Source organism: Bison bison, unplaced genomic scaffold, assembly GCF_000754665.1.
Source record: "Bison bison bison isolate TAMUID 2011002044 unplaced genomic scaffold, Bison_UMD1.0 scf7180017864215, whole genome shotgun sequence".
Lineage (NCBI taxonomy): Eukaryota > Metazoa > Chordata > Mammalia > Artiodactyla > Bovidae > Bison > Bison bison.
In genome coordinates, this window is record NW_011494787.1 from 4,914,265 (window position 1) to 4,931,994 (window position 17,730).

Below are 17,730 nucleotides of genomic sequence, written 5' to 3' on the forward strand. Positions count from 1 at the left end.
CCGGCTATTTGGCATCCCATGAACAGAATTTAATGCTGTGTACTGCAAACTGCTGTGAAGGATAATAGAGACAGCTTTTCCAAGGCCTATTTTCAGTCCTAGAAGAGGGAGGAGGCTACATTTTAAGGTTGGTGAGGGTTGGTTCCTTTAGACCTACAAGCCAAGAGGGGAGCATCCTTGTCCATTGGGGTCTAAGATGGGAACTTGTCCCTCAGGTTGCAGGTAGGTGAGTGCTGTGCATTCTGGGAATTCTTCCTGTATGAGACAGAAGCCAATTCAAAGTTTGCTCTTGATGGTTGTGTCTTAAGTGGTGCAAGTAGAAGTGTGCGTTAAGCATGGCTGCTGCCAGCAAAATGGTGCTTTTGTGCAAGTTACAAAAAGATACTGTCTCCTGGCTGGTGAGTTGTAAAAAAGTACCCTCTCTGGTCTACTCCAGGCTTGGGCATGAAGCCCTGGCTGAATTCAGTTCCCACACTCCAGCCACAACCAGCACAACCTCACCTGCCAGCCCCATGTGTGAAAGAGTGTGTGGGTGGAGTGTGTAGTTCAGTTCAGTTCAGTTGCTCAGTTGTGTCTGACTCTTTGTGACTCCATGGACTGCAGCACGCCAGGCTTCCCTGTCCATCACCAACTCCCAGAGCTTACTCAAACTCATGTCCATCGAGTCAGTGATGCCATCCAACCATCTCATCCTCTGTTGATCCCTTCTGCTCCCGCCTTCAATCTTTCTCAGCATCAGGGTCTTTTCAAATGAGTCAGTTCTCCATATCAGGTGGCCAAAGTATTGGGGTTTCAGCTTCAGCCTCAGTCCTTCCAGTGAATATTCAGGACTGATTTCCTTTAGGATGGACTGGTTGGATCTCCTTGCAATCCAAGGGACTTTCAAGAGTCTTCTCCAACATCACAGTTCAAAAGTATCAATTCTTTGGTGCTCAGCTTTTTTTATAGTCCAAATTTCACATTCATACATGACTACTGGAAAAACCATAGCCTTGACTAGATGGACTTTTGTTAGCAAAGTAACGTCTCTGCTTTTAAATATGCTGTTCACGTTGGTCATAGCTTTTCTTCCAAGGAGCAAGAGTCTTTTGATTTCATGGCTGCAGTCACCATCTGCAGTGATTTTGGAGCCCAAGAAAATAAAGTCTCGCACTGTTTCCATTGTTTCCCCATCTATTTGCCATGAAGTGATGGGACTGGATGTCATGATCTTAGTTTTCTGAATGTTGAGTTTTAAGCTAACTTTTTCACTCTCCTCTTTATCTTTCATCAAGAGGCTCTTTAGTTCTTCACTTTCTGCCATAAGAGTAGTGTCATCTGCATATCTGAAGTTATTGATACTTCTCCCTGCAATCTTGATTCCAGCTTGTGCTTCATCTAATCTAGCACTTCTCATGATGTACTCTGCATAGAAGTTAAATAAGCATGGTGACAAGATACAGCCTTGATGTACTCCTTTTCCTATTTGGAACCAGTCTGTTGTTCCATGTTCAGTTCTGTCTGTTGCTTCTTGATCTGCATACAGATTTCTCAGGAGGTAGGTCAGGTGGTCTGGTATACCCATCTCTTTCAGAATTTTCCATAGTTTGTTGTGATCCACACAGTCAAAGGCTTTGGTGTAGTCAATAAAAGCAGAAGTAGATGTTTTTCTAGAACTCTCTTGCTTTTTCAGTGATCCAGCAGATGTTGGCAATTTGATCTCTGGTTCCTCTGCCTTTTCTAAATCCAGCTTGAACATCTGGAAGTTCACAGTTCATGTACTGTTGAAGCCTGGCTTGGAGAATTGTGAGCATTACTTTGCTAACATGTGAGACGAGTGCAATTGTGCAGTAGTTTGAGCATTCTTTGGCATTGCCTTTCTTTGGGATTGGAATGAAAACTGACTTTTTCCAGTCAGTCACTGCTGAGTTTTCCAAATTTGCCAGCATACTGAGTGCAACACTTTCACAACATCATCTTTTAGGATTTGAACTAGCTCAACTGGAATTCCATCACCTCCCTAGCTTTGTTCATAGCGATGCTTCCTAAGGCCCACTTGACTTCACATTCCAGGAGTGTATAGGCACACCCTCAAAGATCGGAGAGGGTAGGGTTGGAACTAGAAGGCTGGGAGGGATAGGGTAGGGTTGGAACTAGAAGGCTAGAGGCCCAGAGCCTGTCCTAGAAGCTCTCTTTATGCAGCTCTTCCCTCACTCCTCCAAGGCTGATCTGATTCCATTCTCATGTCCTCTCTGAAGGTGCATATTTGTGGTGTACGCATTGGCTATCCTCAGGCAGGGATCCCTGGATCCAGTTTAATATTCTTTGTTCAAGGCTCTGAAATAAGTACAGCACTGACATTCATGGGTGATGAGGAGCTAGGATGGTATAATCGTTGGGTGGTGGAGGTAGTGATGTAGCAAACCAAACACAGTCCATTATTTCTGTAAATCACACATTTCTGCAAACATGTACTAAATGTCCAGCAATCACACGAAAGGCAGAGATGCTATGGGAGGAATTCTGTTCTCAGAGAGCTAAAAATACTATAAAATCCCTAACAATCCTTTTACTTTTTAACAGCTTTTATCAAGATATAATTCACATACCACCCAATTCATCTAAGTATAAAATTAATTTGGGTTTTTTTGGTATGTTTACAGAGTTATACAACTGTTCCCCTTTATTTTTAACACATTCTTTAATGGTATTAGTTTTAGCATTATAGACACATTCTTTGATTTTCCTTCTCAGCATAGCTAGTCAAGTAATAAAAGTCAAGTGATAGCCAATCAAATGATAAGAGTCAAGACCATTGAGCTGGCTGGTTGGTTTGCAGTATCCTCAGAGGGTTGGGTTTTCACTGGTTACACACATGCAGGGAAGTTTACAGCAGAACTGTGGGTCATGCGAATGTCACACCTGGGCCGTGAGGAGGGCCTGCATCAGGATTCCTGCAAAAGGAGCCTGGCGAGGCCACAACATGTTTACAGAGGAAGCACCATGGGAGGTCAGGGATGACTGAATTAAGCTGTAGACAACTTGGAAGGGCTTCGCAGAAAAGGGGACTGGTGTGATCAGCCTTGGAGCATAAGAGGGCCAGAGGGCAACCCAGAAAGAGATGAGATTGTAAAGGTAGAGTGAGGCCGTGTTGTGGAAACCTTTGAATCTTAGACTGTGAAGGTAACTTCCATTTTTATTCCTCAGGCCAAGGTGACTGAAGGGTTTTGAGTAGGGCAGTGGACATTTGGGCTCCAATTCTTGGCGAATAATTCTGAGCATGGTTGAAGGCCAATTAGGAAGCTGTGGGAGGTCATGGGAGCCTAAAAGAAGCAGGTGAGGTAAGAAAGGAAAGATGGGGCATATTTAGAAAACATTTCAGAGACAGAGTCTATAAGCACTGATTGTTTAGCTACATTGGTGTATGTAAACAAGGAGATGAGGAAGAGAAAGGAGCTGAACAAAATCCAAGATTCCAGAAGAATGATGTTGCCAATGAGAGATCATCAAGTCAAGATGGTTTGGTGCTTTGATGGTTTGGTTTTTAACATTTCGCCTCATAGGAGCCAGTGGTATATCCAGGTAGCAATGTGGTCTGGATATCAGATTAGAGGTGAGGTTGGAGATTTGAGGAGGCTTAGCACAAAGCCTGTGATTATTAACTTGGGAATCAGATAGACATGAATTCAAATCCTGGCACTGCTTCATACTAGCTGTGTGACTTGGGAAAACTTCTTCATTATTCCAAGAAGCTGGAAATGAAGCTAATAATATTACCTAAGGGTTATTGTATCACCACCTCGATGGACATGAGTTTGAGTTAACTCCGGGAGTTGGTGATGGACAGGGAAGCCTGGCATGCTGCAGTCTATGGGGTTGCAAAGAGTCGGGTACAACTGAGCAGCTGAACTGACTGGCTGAAGGGTTGTTGTGAAAACAAAATGGGTTAAGGTTTTGACATGCCTTAGCACAATGTGGTAAATTCTCAGTAGAAGGCAGATTTTATTTGGGGTCAAGTGTTGAAGTTATGGAGTGGATGGATAAAATTCTGGGAGAAAGAGTGTAGGAAGAAAAGAGGTAGACGGGAAGTAGGAAAAGGGGAGATGGAGGCGCTTGACCGGCCACAGAGGCCACAGGCTGGAAAGCGACCTCCTTTTCCCAGGGTGCTCCGCAGCTCTGGAGATGTCCATGGGAGCCATGACAAATCTGACTCAGGATGGAGGAAGGGACAGAGGAGAGGAAACATGAAAAGAAGGGAAGAGAGGCTCAGAGCACCCCAGAGCTGGGGCAGGACACGCTTAGGGCTAGAAAGTGATGCCATTCTGATGGAATACACACAGGCTCGAGTCAAAATCACAGAAGTCCACTCCAGCGACCAAAAGACAGTTCTAAAACACATCATTCTTGTTTTTCTTAAACTCTATGAGGGAAATAAATATTTAACAAACAGGTCATGGCCACAGTTTCTGCAGTTACCTTTCTCCTTCATCCACTCCTCTCTCTGTCCTCACAGATACTCCCAAACTTTTCTCTCTCCTCTCTGTCTTTTGTCCCTGGCCCTGTTGTCTCCCTCCCTTTACCAAAAACAAACAAAATAGCAGGAGGAACATTTTCTCCTAATCTCACCTCCCTATCTCTCTGCTTTCTCCCTACAAAGTTAAGATTCATGAAAGCCTCAAGGATGGTGGAAAAGTAAAACCAGAATCCTCCTTGGGGATCTGTGGTAAAGGAAAACTTCCAGAATAGTTATTTCTCTTCTATCACAGGAGTTTCATCTCGCCTACAAACCATCGTTTAAAAGAAAAAGAGAGAAAAGAAAATGTTCCAGTGTTAAGCTGCACTCACAATGACCCCCGTGCCCTAGATGCCGAGCCTGTGCCTTCAACACAGCAAGGGCAGCTTCCCTAGGTGGGGTTCCTCACCACCTGACCTAGTCACCTCTCTCCTAAGCCTGGAAGGAAAGCCCAGCCTTACCTGTCGATGCTGATGGCACAGAGGTTCAGGATGCTGGCTGTGCACATCATGACATCCAGGGTGACGAAAACATCGCAGCAAACTCGGCTGAAATTCCAGACCCCACCTGTCACCTGGGCATCAGAGACAAGGATGTTAGTGTTTCCTCCCAACAAAGGGACAGCAACCCAATCGACTCTACTGCCTTCCCTGGGCTGTCCTGAACAGACGGAGACATGTCATCTCTGTGGGTACCACCTCATCACCAAGGGTAGGCAGACCTTGAGTGAATGTCAGGGTGCCTAAGATTGCTTGCCTGAGAAAGGTCAAATTGGCGGAATGTCAGTACTGAAATGGATCTTCTGAATCAAATATTCCAGCATTTCTCAAAGTGCAGTCCTCAGTGGGGTGCTCATTAAAGACGTAGATTTCTGAACCCTTTCCTGGACCAACTGAGTCACAGTGTCTGGATCTAGGGCCCATGAATCATCTTTTTAAAATGAACACTCCCCACCCATCACACCAAGGTTTGTAAATCACTGATCTGTTTCAACTAGAGTCTCTTGATGAAAGTGAAAGAGGAGAGTGAAAAAGCTGGCTTAAAACTCAACATTGAAAAAATGAAGATCATGGCAACTAGTCCCATCACTTCATGGGAAATAGATGGGGAAACAGTGGAAACAGTGTCAGACTATTTTTTAGGGCTCCAAAATCACTGTAGATGGTGACTGCAGCCATGAAATCAAAAGACTCTTGCTCCTTGGAAGAAAAGCTATGACCAACTGAATAGCGTATTAAAAAGCAGAGACATTACTTTGCCAACAAAGGTCCATCTAGTCAAGGCTATGGTTTTTCCAGTGTCATGTATGGATGTGAGAGTTGGACTATGAAGAAAGCTGAGTGCCAAAGAATTGATACTTTTGAACTGTGGTGTTGGAGAAGACTCTTGAGAGTCCCTTGGACTGCAAGGAGATCCAACCAGTCCATCCTAAAGGAAATCAGTCCTGAATATACATTGGGAGGACTGAGGCTGAAGCTGAAACTCCAATACTTTGGCCACCTGATGTGAAGAACTGACTCATTGGAAAAGACCCTGATTCTGGGAAAGATTGAAGGCAGGAGGAGAAGGAGACAACAGATGTTGAGATGGTTGGATGGCATCGATGAGTCGATGGACATGAGTCTGAGTAAACTCCGGAAGTTGGTGATGGACAGGGAGGCCTGGCGTGCTGTGATTCATGGGGTCACAAAGAGTCAGAAACAATTGAGGTTGAGCTCATTGTGGTTAAGTGATGTGCCCATAGACGCACAGCTCATGGTAAAAGAGCTTGGGTGACTGCCAGATGTGTGCGCTCTGCCAAGACTACCTCTTCGAAGCCCTCCACCCAGTGGAGAGCTCACCCTGTTCAGGAAATAAACCGAGAACACATTTTTCATAAACCTTCCCTCCACAATAAAAGTCTATCTGGCTTCTGGTTTTAAAGCTTGGAAGATTTAACAGCATCTGTAAGAGACTATGTAAAATCAGTCTGTGCCAGTGCTCCTGCCTTCATCACCACAGTCCTGCTCACCAAGACGTGGAGGGGAAAGGTGCATCCAGGGCATTGGAAAGGGGCCCAGATCCTCTTTACTACTCACAGAATCAGAGAAGATGGTTCTGACCTCACGCATGTACACATGTGTTCCGAGCTCCATAACTCTTCCGAGTAACGTATATAAATAAGTCAGGAATTTAGATGATTTAAGTTATATTCTAGCACCTTTCTACTTTATTAAATTTTTTTTTTTTTTACATAAGCTAATTGAGCCAGAGAGATATGTCAGGGAGACTATCACTTTCATGCACAAATGCCTCTTGGGGCCCAGAGGCTTTTGTGCTCTTGCCAGCTTCCAGCCCCTGGGGCTGCCATTCTTGGGCACCATGGGTCTCAAGGGAAAACTGTGAGGCTGGCCCCCTAGGCTTAGCTGGGTGTTCATGATAGCTCTGCTGGCAGGTCAAATGGCTATTTAAGAGAAAGGTGGGTGAAACATAGATTCAGTAGCCTCTGAAGTAGCTTCTAAGGAAAAAATGGCCAACAATAGTGCACGAAAATGCTGTTGTTCCTCTAATTTTTCTCATCCAGGAGGCTTCTTATATCACCAGACCACTTCACTGGGTATCCTTGTTTTATGGCATTAATGTACGTTCCTGAAAGGCTCTCTCTGTTTCCCCTCCACTAATAACTTTTCCCCATAGAATTATTTCCTTTTCAGCATTTGATCTTTTCCTTATATTTGGTCATCTCTAGGCTCTAGTATGAGAAACTCTGACCAAAAGTATTTTAAGAGCAACAATGAAAAGTTCAAACTAGTAATGAAGTCATCATTTTTGTTCATTTAGTTGTGGATTTACTTTCTCTCTTTTAGTCCAGTCATTTGGTGCTATGTAAATAAAAGCCTAATAATGAATATATACGAATTCTGAAAATGAAACATTTTTTAAAGGGACATCCTTTTAAGGCAGCCAGGAGAATAGAAGAGGGTTTTGCTCAGTCCATAGGACAGTTCTATGCTATAAAAGCTTCTTGCAAAAGGTGAAATTTGTATGTGGCAGTGTGTTAGTCACTCGGTTGTGTCTGACTCTCTGTGACTGTGTGGTTTGTAGCCCGCCAGGCTCATCTGTCCATGGCATTCTCCAGGCAAGAATTCCAGAGTGGGTTGCCATTCCCTCTTCCAGGGGATCTTCCCAATTCCAGGATCAAACCCGAAGGCAGAATCTGCATTGCAGGCAGATTCTTTACTGTCTGAGCCACCAGGGAAATTTGTATGCTAAATCTCTTTTAACATCTCTTTGTATGCTAATCTCTTTATGTAACTTAAATTGGGGGAAACCATTTTTTTGGGGGTGAAATTGTGAGTGCCTGTTTAAGTGTGTTGGGGGACTGTGTAAGTGAGAGAGGATCGTTAGAAGAGTAGCAAACCCCAGGCTTGCTGGATGTCCTGTTTATTCATTCATTTATCCATAACACAAGTACCTGCAAAACTCCTATTGGTTCATTAGAGGAGGGTATATTATGTGTTTTTTAAAAAGAGTTCTTCAGGCCCCATCCTTGTAGAGTACTGAAGAAGCAAGGCATTCTAAATAAAATAGAGATCATCATGAGATCCTAATATTATTAATAAAAGCTAACATTTATTGAGAACTCAGTCTATGTGGGTCACCAGTCCACATGACCCATTGCAGAAATTTCTGTAACTTTGGAATTTGATCCCTGAGTTGTTTTTTTTTTTTTTTTAACTGTATGTGCTCTCAAAGCTTTTTGAGGACAAATTATACACTTATTTGATAGGAGATTAAATGACTGCTACTTAATCAATCTGATAGGAGCAAGGAGTTTTTCTTGTTTGCTGCTGCATCCCTCTTCTAGAGGAATCCCAGCCTGCAAATACACTCTGAAAGGATGAAGGGTCTCTGACATAATCTGTGTTAATACTAACAATTACATACATGGCCTCTGTGGCTGGTTATTGTCCTGTGAGAGAGGACTGTTGTTATCTTCATTGCTGAGAAAGAGACTAACGTTTGACGAGGTGCAGCGCCTTGGCCCAGGAAGGCATGGCTCTAGAGACAGACTGGGCACTGGAATGTAGATGGTTACGCGTCGCTGTATGGGGGTGTCGGGTGAGGAGGGGGCAGCTGTGGAAAGGGATGGAAGTGGGTGGACACAAGGAGGAAGAGAAAACCATGTGCTCATCAGGGAATTTTGTGGCACAGACCACATCACCCCGCTTCCAGGGAATGGGAGACCTTCTGATTGCTTGCATCCCAGGGTTGCAGAAAAACAGTGCAAAACAGTGGGGGCCCGCAGACTTTGGAGCTAGTGAAGTATATACCGGGCAGGTCCCTGGTTTCTTGAGCTCCTCAGGGCCAAAGCGCTCAAGCTGTCCTCTGGCTTCCAGGCCTCCACTGGGCTACCCCATTCTGGCTCTCCTCTCCTCCCGTCTCCAACTCTGCCAGCAAAATACTCACTCTCCCCTTGATCTCAGCTCAGTGTCAAGAAGAAAACAACCTGATTAGCTATTTAAGTAATTCCCGCTAAGGTGCCATCACCTGGCCTTCTCTGGCGCTTGCTCGTCAAGATGTGTCTGTAATTGGTGGTATGTATAATGAAAATACCTTTATTTTCTTAAAATGAGTCCTCCACACCAAGTAAATAATAGTGAACAATCAGTAGCAGCCAAAAACATGCTAAGTAACTCTCACAGCAACCCAATGAGGTAAATATTCTTTCCAATTTATAGATAAAGAAATAGGAGTCTGAGAGGGGTTGAATAATTTGCCTAAGGACGCATAGCTAGTAAAAGTAGCTGGAATTTCAAACCTTAATGTTAACCATGATTCTGTTTTGCCGCTCAGAGGTCAGCACCTTGCCACGCTGCTTCTGAGACATGTACAATGTAACTCCATTCGCATATCACAGGAGGGGGAAGACTTGGCCTTGGTCCATCCATCCACCCACGTGTCCGGTGTTTATTGAGGGCCCATTATGGGGCTGACGCTTTGCTGGGGTGGGTGTACTGAAATGAATTAAACTTGTGAGATGAATTAAACTGTATTGTGAGGCCAGAATATAGTGCGTGTAGAGGTGGGGGATGGCAGGGGGTGGCGGGGGAGCGGGAAGTCATGTGTGATTGGGAAGGGGTGAACTGAAGGCCCGGGAGAGGCACACTAAGAAAATATCTATGATAAGTGCTGACAGTGAGATGAGTACAGTGTTGGGAGAAAATGGAAGGTAAAGTGATTTTTGAAATTAAAGCAGGAGAAAAGCAGAAAAAAGAAATCTGATTGATTTAAGGCTTTTTAAGAGATGTGATTCTACCTTTCCCCTAAATTTTAATGAATAACTCACTTCAGAATTAAACAGCAGCCAGGTGGTGTTACTCTCACTTGCTAATGAATATAACTGACTCCCTTTGGCAATACAGAAGGAGGGGGAGCAGGAGAGTGTCTTCAGGTACAGAAGTTGGCTATTGATTTTCAACAGGCACAGCCTACGGCAGCATTTCCCAAATTCACTGATAAGGCAGCATTTTCCAAATCACCTGAGGCTCTTGTTAAAATGATTTTTAGGCCGCATTCAGGATAATAAATACCTCCAGTGATTCATGCTGTCTGGAGGTTTGGGAAATACTGGTCCACAGGATGTTGTGGGAGGGCGGGGCATGACTTTATCTTCCGAAATGGTCATCCCTAAAGAATATATGTGTATATATGTCCCTAAAGAATATATGTATAATATATGAATATATTTGTGTGTATAATGAAGTCAATTTGCTATATGGCAAAAATTAACACAACATTGTAAATCAACAGTATTTTAATAAAACAAAAAATATTAAAAGCAAAAGAAATGGTTGTCCTAGGGCTCCTGAAGCATCCTTTATCCCTTGGGTGCCTTTGACCTTATAGTTCTTTCTCAGAAGAGTGTTTTAAATGCATAAAATAAAATACAATGAATCACAAAGGATATCAATTATATCAAACTGTAGTTACAAATTTTTTAAAAATATATGTGATTCTTTAATAATGCATTAAATGACAAGACCTAGGTACAGGCCTCAAATTCCTATAGTTTCAGAGTACTGATGAGTGTAAATGCTATTTTGGTGTCTGTAAAAACTGTCATGTGATTTGAAAATATAAATATCTGTAACTTCTACTGGTGACACAAAGGATTTCTTCTGCTGTGGGTTGATGCTGACATTCATAATTGAAGGAAATGCTTAATTTTGGTTTAGTGAAAATAAAGAAGTAATTTTGTTTATATCCAAGTTGATGGACTCCCCAGATTAAGAATTTCTGCTCTAAGGGTGGAATTTTAGTTTTGGGGAGATATCCAAGGGGTAGATATGGAATTACTTCTCTGATTAGCCTCTTCACTCGATTTTTGTTTGCCGCAGTCCAGTTTGGTACATTTAGGGTAGACCCATCAGTCTGTATTTTGAACAAGCAGCTCCCTGTCATGAAGGTTTAGCTCAACCCTGAGGCCCATTCCCACAGAGAATCCTGGTCACTAGGATATTGCCAGAGATTTCTTGAGGTTGGATGACACTTTAGAAATGACAGCAGAGGGACTTCCCTGGTGATCCAGTGGCTAAGACTCCTCATTCCCAATGCAGGGGGCCTGAGTTTGATCCCTGGTGGTGGAACTAGATCCTACATGCCACAGCTAAGACCTAGCACAGCCAAATAAATAAATATATATTAAAAGAAAAAAAGAAATGACAGTAGAAACACTCTCCAAGTCCCTCCAGCTTTGTAGTCTATGACTTCCATCAAAATCCACAGTTTGGTGAAGAGACTCCTGGTGTTTTTGTTTCCAGAGCTTAAATAGCTGTCATTTGGGGGTTTTGGACAATGGTGAAATTTTCCTTTAAAAAGTCTTTATTTTTAATAATCAGGATCATTACAAGGTCCAATAGCACCTCTCTCCCCAAAATAGCGCTGTTCTTTTCTGTCACCATCTTCTGACCTGGACCGTGCTCTCTGTGATGAGTGCTCCTGCCTGAATCTTTCCTTCAGTCCACACTGGGACCCAAATACTCTTTGGTTAGCATTCTCAATGTTCCCCTGGCTGCTTACGCTGCCTTTCTGCCCTGATACAAGTGCATTAAACATCACAAAAGGTGCTTAACCGAGTGGAACAAGATGGGATGTTTGTGCTTGGAGAAGGAGCTCTAAACAGACTGCGGCTTCTAAAGCAGGAAATTAAAAACCTGAGAGGGAATCTGAGATAGAACTATTTGAAAAGAGTTTTCATAAAAATGCTGCAAACTGAATTAAAGAGATGGCCAGGGCCCTCTGGAATATAATGTACCCTGAGGTCACCTGAGTGATTTTTGTCCTCAACTTCTCTGCCAGGCCTGAGGACAGAGAAATCTGAAGAAGGGTAGTGACTGGCCCCCTCTCAGTTCAGTTCAGTTCAGTTCAGTTCAGTTCAGTTGCTTGGTCGTGTCCGACTCTTTGCGACCCCATGAACCGCAGCATGCCAGGCCTCCCTGTCCATCACCAACTCCCGGAGTTCACTCAAACTCATGTGCATCGAGTTGCTGATGCCATTCAGCCGTCTCATCCTCTGTCGTCCCCTTCTCCTCCTGCCTCTAGTCCCTTTTAATATATTGTCCCAGCCCAGCCTTCTTGTGTGCCTTCACAATGAAAATGGTACCCATGAAAGCCACTGTGGTGCATTCTTGCTGACAGTGTTCCTTCTTCTTTCCAATTGCCCTTGGAGTCTACTGGGAATCCCTGTGATTCCTGAGCAGTTGATGTGTTCTATGGAAGGTACACATAACCTGTGCCAAACTGGTTATTCTCTTCAGTGATTAATTCAGAGAAAATCGTGTGCCATAAACCAATCCAATCCAAGTACATCTGGATACTTCTAATAGAAATTCTGGGATATAGATATTCTCTCTTGCTATGAATGGCATGGTGTGCAATGTGAGGTCTACAGCTTACCCTTTGCCAAAGGATAAGGCCAGTATATGGAAGAAGACAAAGCTGAAAGACTTGTAGAGAGATGGAACTGGCACCCTGTTCAAACTGTGCCTGCAGTCCACCCTACCACAGGACAGGAGAGCCAGTGCATCGAAAGACAAACAATGTTCATTGTTTAAGTCAACTGGAGTTAAGGTTCTTTTTACTTACAAATTGAAGTGTATTAACTAAGATACTTATAGATCACACTTTAGTTATCAGAGCACTTTTTCAGTTGATGACAGTTGAGCCTAAATCAACCCTTTGAGTTAGGGAAAGCGTAGCTGTCATTTTCATTTTATTCATGTATCTCCATGCCTTCTGACTCCCAATTCTGAGTCATTCTCATAGCATGACTGTATCAAAATAACATTCATCCCAGTGAATTCCAGCGGAAGCACAAAGTTATATGACATTTTATTGCCTATCTCTCCCCCACATCTTGTTTTAATAAAACCCACATTTTCACTTTTTCTTTTCTATCCTCCTTGTAACTAAAGTTGGCCTTATATTCTGGTTCTGGCCAATTAGACTGAAATGAAGTCCCTTAGAGAGATCTTTAAGCTACTCCAGGAAAGGATTTTTTTTTTTTCTTTCCCTGCTGTCCCCACCCATCCTATTTTTGAATATGGCCATGATGCTGAGGGCAATAGTAGCCCTCTTGTGAGCAGCATGAGGAAGTGAGTCAGTTTACCAAGGATGGTGAACAGAAAGAATGGGAGAGTCTGGTCCTTGATGACACCTGAGGCAGCTGACTCAATACCCACACAACCCCTTCCTCCAGAATTCGGATTATTTAAGAAAAGTAACTCCTATTTGTTTAAGCCACAGTGAGTCAAATTTTCCAATATTTACAGCCAAAACATTCGTAACTCAAACAAACTGGTGTCTGGCATGATGAGCCAATTTTCCTTTGAAGGAGGAGGTCTGGCCAATGTGAGCCAATATTCCCTTCAAACAGTATGGATGCATTCAAATCAGAGTACAGGAAGCTGGAAATTTGACAGTTAATTTTGCACTCTCATGGTGTCTTCTCATATTCATCCTGTCCCCCTGGGGACCCTCAGGCCCACAGTAGTCTCTATGGTCAACACCGCATCCTTTACTCCTCTTTCCTCTTTGGTATGATCTTGTAATTACTAGACCAGCTACCCAAACTGTATTGTCATTAAGACAAGTTAGTGGGAGTAACAGTTTGTTCTTCCCTGAGACACATGGATTTATATATTCATGATTCCTTTAAGAGCTCAAAGTGCTCTTATTTCTCTTTAACCACCCAGTCTGCTTCTGAAGTCCACAAGAAGCTGACATTTAAGACTAAGGAAAATATACAGACTGGGGTAGGGTAGGGAGACCTGATCCTCTGGAATAGAATCTTCTGTTATCTTAATTGGTTGTCTGTTAATGATAGTTACTTAATGCCATATTTTGTCTTTTGTTGAGACAGGCCCTTAGTTGACTGTTGGAAAAAGTGATGCAGAGTTATTGAGTTGCATTTACTACAGCCTTGAAGAAAATGGGTAGGACCAAAAAGAGGCCACAAAGCCTATTTCCCAGTGGAGAGATGTCTTTGCTCCTCCAAATCTTTTTGGTTTGATTTCAGACTTACGTGACCATCCTCTTGACCACTGAATGCCTGCTTGTTGTAAATAATCTGTTGGACAGAGGGTGTATTGGTTTTGATGAGGAGAAACAAGAGCTTCTCCAGTGGAGAAAGCCAGAGATATAACCTGCAGGGAGTCCACTAAGGCCTTTGGAGAGAATTCATGCTGGCCTTCTGCAGACTCAGGTGCTCCTCTACGCTCAGCAGTAGAGTGGGGGCACCATCCATATTGGCGGTTGGGGCCAGAAGGGGATACAGTGAGTGTCTAGTGTGGGAAAGTCACACTGTCCATCTCCTATACCAGTATCTACAGAGATTCTCCAACCATGATCCATCCAGAGTCCTGGAAACAATCACAGATGGACAGCTAAAGAAGGCCTAAGTGCACAGACACCAAAAGCCTGGTTTTATTTCAGATGCAATTAAGATGCTTATCAGAGGGAAGGTTCTCTTCCTGCATTTTTTCTGACATTCGTCCTTCTGAAAGACTGAAGAAATCCTTATAGTGTATAGGGATAGACAGAAACACTTTTGAGTGGCGTGTGGGGATGTTCTGAAGTGTTGACTAATCCATCCACACTGGGTTATGGCCACTAAAGTCTTCCTCTCTCTTGAATAGAAATATACGCTTCTAACTCCTTTTCAGTATCATTATTAAGAAGTGAAAGTAAATAGTTCATTGTAACAATAGATGTAGCTGCAGATGGTGTAAGCAGAAATGGTCTATCTAACGCATACTGTGAAGAGCAGATTCATTTAACCATTCATACATCAAGTATTTATTTAGCACATATTATGTGCCAAGTAGTGTATCTGGACTATGGGGAAAAAGGACAAAGACATGGTTTATAATTTCAAGAATGTTTCTAATTGGGTTAGGAGGGCATGGCAACCCACTCCAGTATTCTTGCCTGGAGAATCCCCATGGACAAAGGAGCCTGGTGGCTTACAGACCATGGGGTCACAAAGAGTTGGACACGACTGAGTGACTAAGCACAGCAATTGAGTTGATGGAAAAGTCGAGATAATCACAAGATCCTTTACCATCAGGAACATCCTAATGGAAAAATAAATGCATAGTTTTTACTCTGAGTATTCCCTTAGCCTTGAAATCTATCCCAGTCAGCCTAGTTGCTTTTATTCTTGAATTTCCTTTTCTGTCTTCTTGATTTTGTTCCTTTATCTCTCCCCGTTGAGATCATAAGTCTAATTTTAGTTCCCAGTCATTCTTTAATATGGTTACTCGGGTAAGCAGTCTGTGTTCGAGGTTTTTGCTCTCCTGTGATATGTCATACTTAATTAACTGTCATCTTCACTATTAATATTAACTGAGATATTAATTTGATGAATTTTAATTTCTCTTAATCATGGCATCATTTTGAGCCTTCATTGGATACCTCTTTAGAATGATATGCAGTGCAGAGGAGAAATATTAATAGTGTATTAAGTATTTTTTAAAAACTCCTTAGTAATTGCATGTTTTCCTGGTAGGAATGTCTGTTTCTTGAACAGGTGTGGGCACCCCGATTTCCTTGTTAGCAAATGGATGTTTTGTCTTGATCACCTCCTGACTCTGTTTTGCACTTTCCAATGAAAATACTTTCAAATTTAAGAAATGTTTCTCTCTGGAAGAATTCTCCAGGGTCTGCTGCATTATCTAACGGGTGAGGGCTCTGTACTATTAATGGAGGCATCGAAAATAAAAATTTGGTCTTTTCCTGTGGAAGCAGAGTGTGGAGAACTGGTACCCAGGAGGAAAGTGCTGAGTCTAAGGGCAACTGAGCCATCAGAAGTCTGATCCGTTCGCAGACTGTTCTTTCTCTCTTTTTTTCTCATTTTCTCTGCTCTGTTTCTCTTACCTTCCCATCCCCCTTTCCTGTTTCCTCTCATTCAGTAAAAAAGATTTCGTTAAAAAAGAATTCCTCTGCCCTCGCCGCACACCCTCACCCCTACGTATTAGTATATTGAACACTTATGAGGAGGCCGCTGGACTGCCTCCCCCAGCCCTCCACGTCTTTGCAGCGTGACTGACACGGGGAGCAAACCTGGTGCGGTTTTTAGGATGAATCCCATTTCTCAAGTCCAGTCACCTGGATGCTGGAGGCCCGGGGAAGAATCATTCCCAGCTCCCTGTTTCTGATGTGGGCAAGTAATGCTGCAATAAATGCTGCTCTCAGGACCTTCAGTTCCCTCGTGAAAGGGAGAGTAACAGGAACTCTCCTTCCTTCCCAGACCCTGGATCACGGCTGCGAGCGTTCAGAGCCCAGGCGCCAGATGCTCAGGGGCAACAAAGACAAGCATGGTCACATGGGCAGCTTGCACGCGCGACCCACTCACCTCCAGGTACACCACCCAGGGCATCACCAGGGTGGCCACCAGCAGGTCCGCCACGGCCAGGCTCACCACCAGGTAGTTGGTGGTGGTCTGCAGGGCCCGTTCCTTCAGCACAGCGACACACACCAGAACATTGCCGAAGACGATGGCCAGGATGAGTGCGCAGTAGGAGAGGGCGTAGTAGGCGTGTGGGCGGGCCCGGCCGGCCCCTGTGGAGTTCTCTGCTGCACAGGTCGCGTTGATGTGGCCCCCCAGCTGGTTGAGAGGTGCCATCGCCCCAAGGGAGTGGGGTAACCCCCACGCGTTTCCTGGGAGGAGATAGAAAACAATGTCAGTCAAGTTAGACTCTTTGGAGTTTGACTTGCTTGGGTACATTTTTCAATTTATTTCTTCAACAGATATTTTATTGAGCACTTTCTATATGCCAGACACTATTCCAAGCCCTGGATATACAGCACCGAGAGAAGGGATAAAACCTCCTGCCTTTGTGAAGCCTCCATTCCAGAGGAGAAGACAGTAGTAAGATAAATAAAACATGTGGTATGTTTGATGAAGGTCTTCACAGGTGGCTCAGGGGTGGCTCTTGCCAATGCAGGGGATGCAGGTTCCGTCTCTGAGTGGGGGAGTTCCCCTGGAGAAGGAACTGGCAGCCCACTCCAGTATTCTTGCCTGCAGAATTCCACAGACAGAGGAGCCTGATAGGCTACAGTTCATGGGGTCACAAAAGAGTCAGACACAACTTAGAGACTAAAAAAAATGACAACAATGTGTTCAATGATGATATGTATTTTGAAGAACAATAAATTAGGGAAACAGGTGAGGACAGGGTGAGGATTGTGTGTGTGTGCAATTCTCTGCTAGTGTGGGGAAGTCACAGTGTCCATCTCCTATACCAACATCTAGATGGACGTTGTGACTTTCCCACACTAGACACCCAGTAAGCGGTCGGAGTGCAGTTTTTGACTTGAGTGATCAGGAAGCCCTCAGGGAGATGGTGACCACTGAGTCATGACTTGGAGGACCTGAGGAAGCCGACTGCACAGAGCCAAGCAGGAGGAACAGCAGGTACAGAAGGCAGTGGCTGGTGGGTGGAAGGGGCTGCAGGGAGACCAGTGTGCCTGGAGCCAGGTGAGGCAGGGGCAGAGTGGAAGGGTGTGGTTGAGAGGTCATGCAGGGCCCTTGAAAGAACCTCACTTGGGCTCTGAGTGAGCTGGGTAGCCACTGCAGGATTACAACCCCAAGTCTACCACTTCCTAACTCTGGGGACTTGGGCACGTCACTTCAGCTTGCTGAGCTTCATTTCCCTCCTCTGTGAAATGGGGAAATAATGGAACTTGTCCAAATA

The 17,730-nt window shown here is 43.9% G+C and overlaps 1 protein-coding gene across 2 annotated transcripts in view; it reads right to left on the reverse strand.

Annotated features, from left to right (window-relative positions):
* The window catches only part of DRD3 (dopamine receptor D3), a 46,814-nt gene extending 30,156 nt beyond the window's left edge, over positions 1-16,658 (reverse strand). For both annotated transcript variants that reach the window (XM_010845355.1, XM_010845354.1), the window contains exons 1-2: positions 16,389-16,658; positions 4,954-5,066 (exon numbers count right to left, since the gene is read on the reverse strand). In XM_010845355.1, the coding sequence (XP_010843657.1) occupies positions 4,954-5,066; positions 16,389-16,658 (383 nt within the window). The remainder of the gene's footprint in view (positions 1-4,953; positions 5,067-16,388) is intronic.
* Between the last annotated feature and the right edge of the window lie 1,072 nt (positions 16,659-17,730).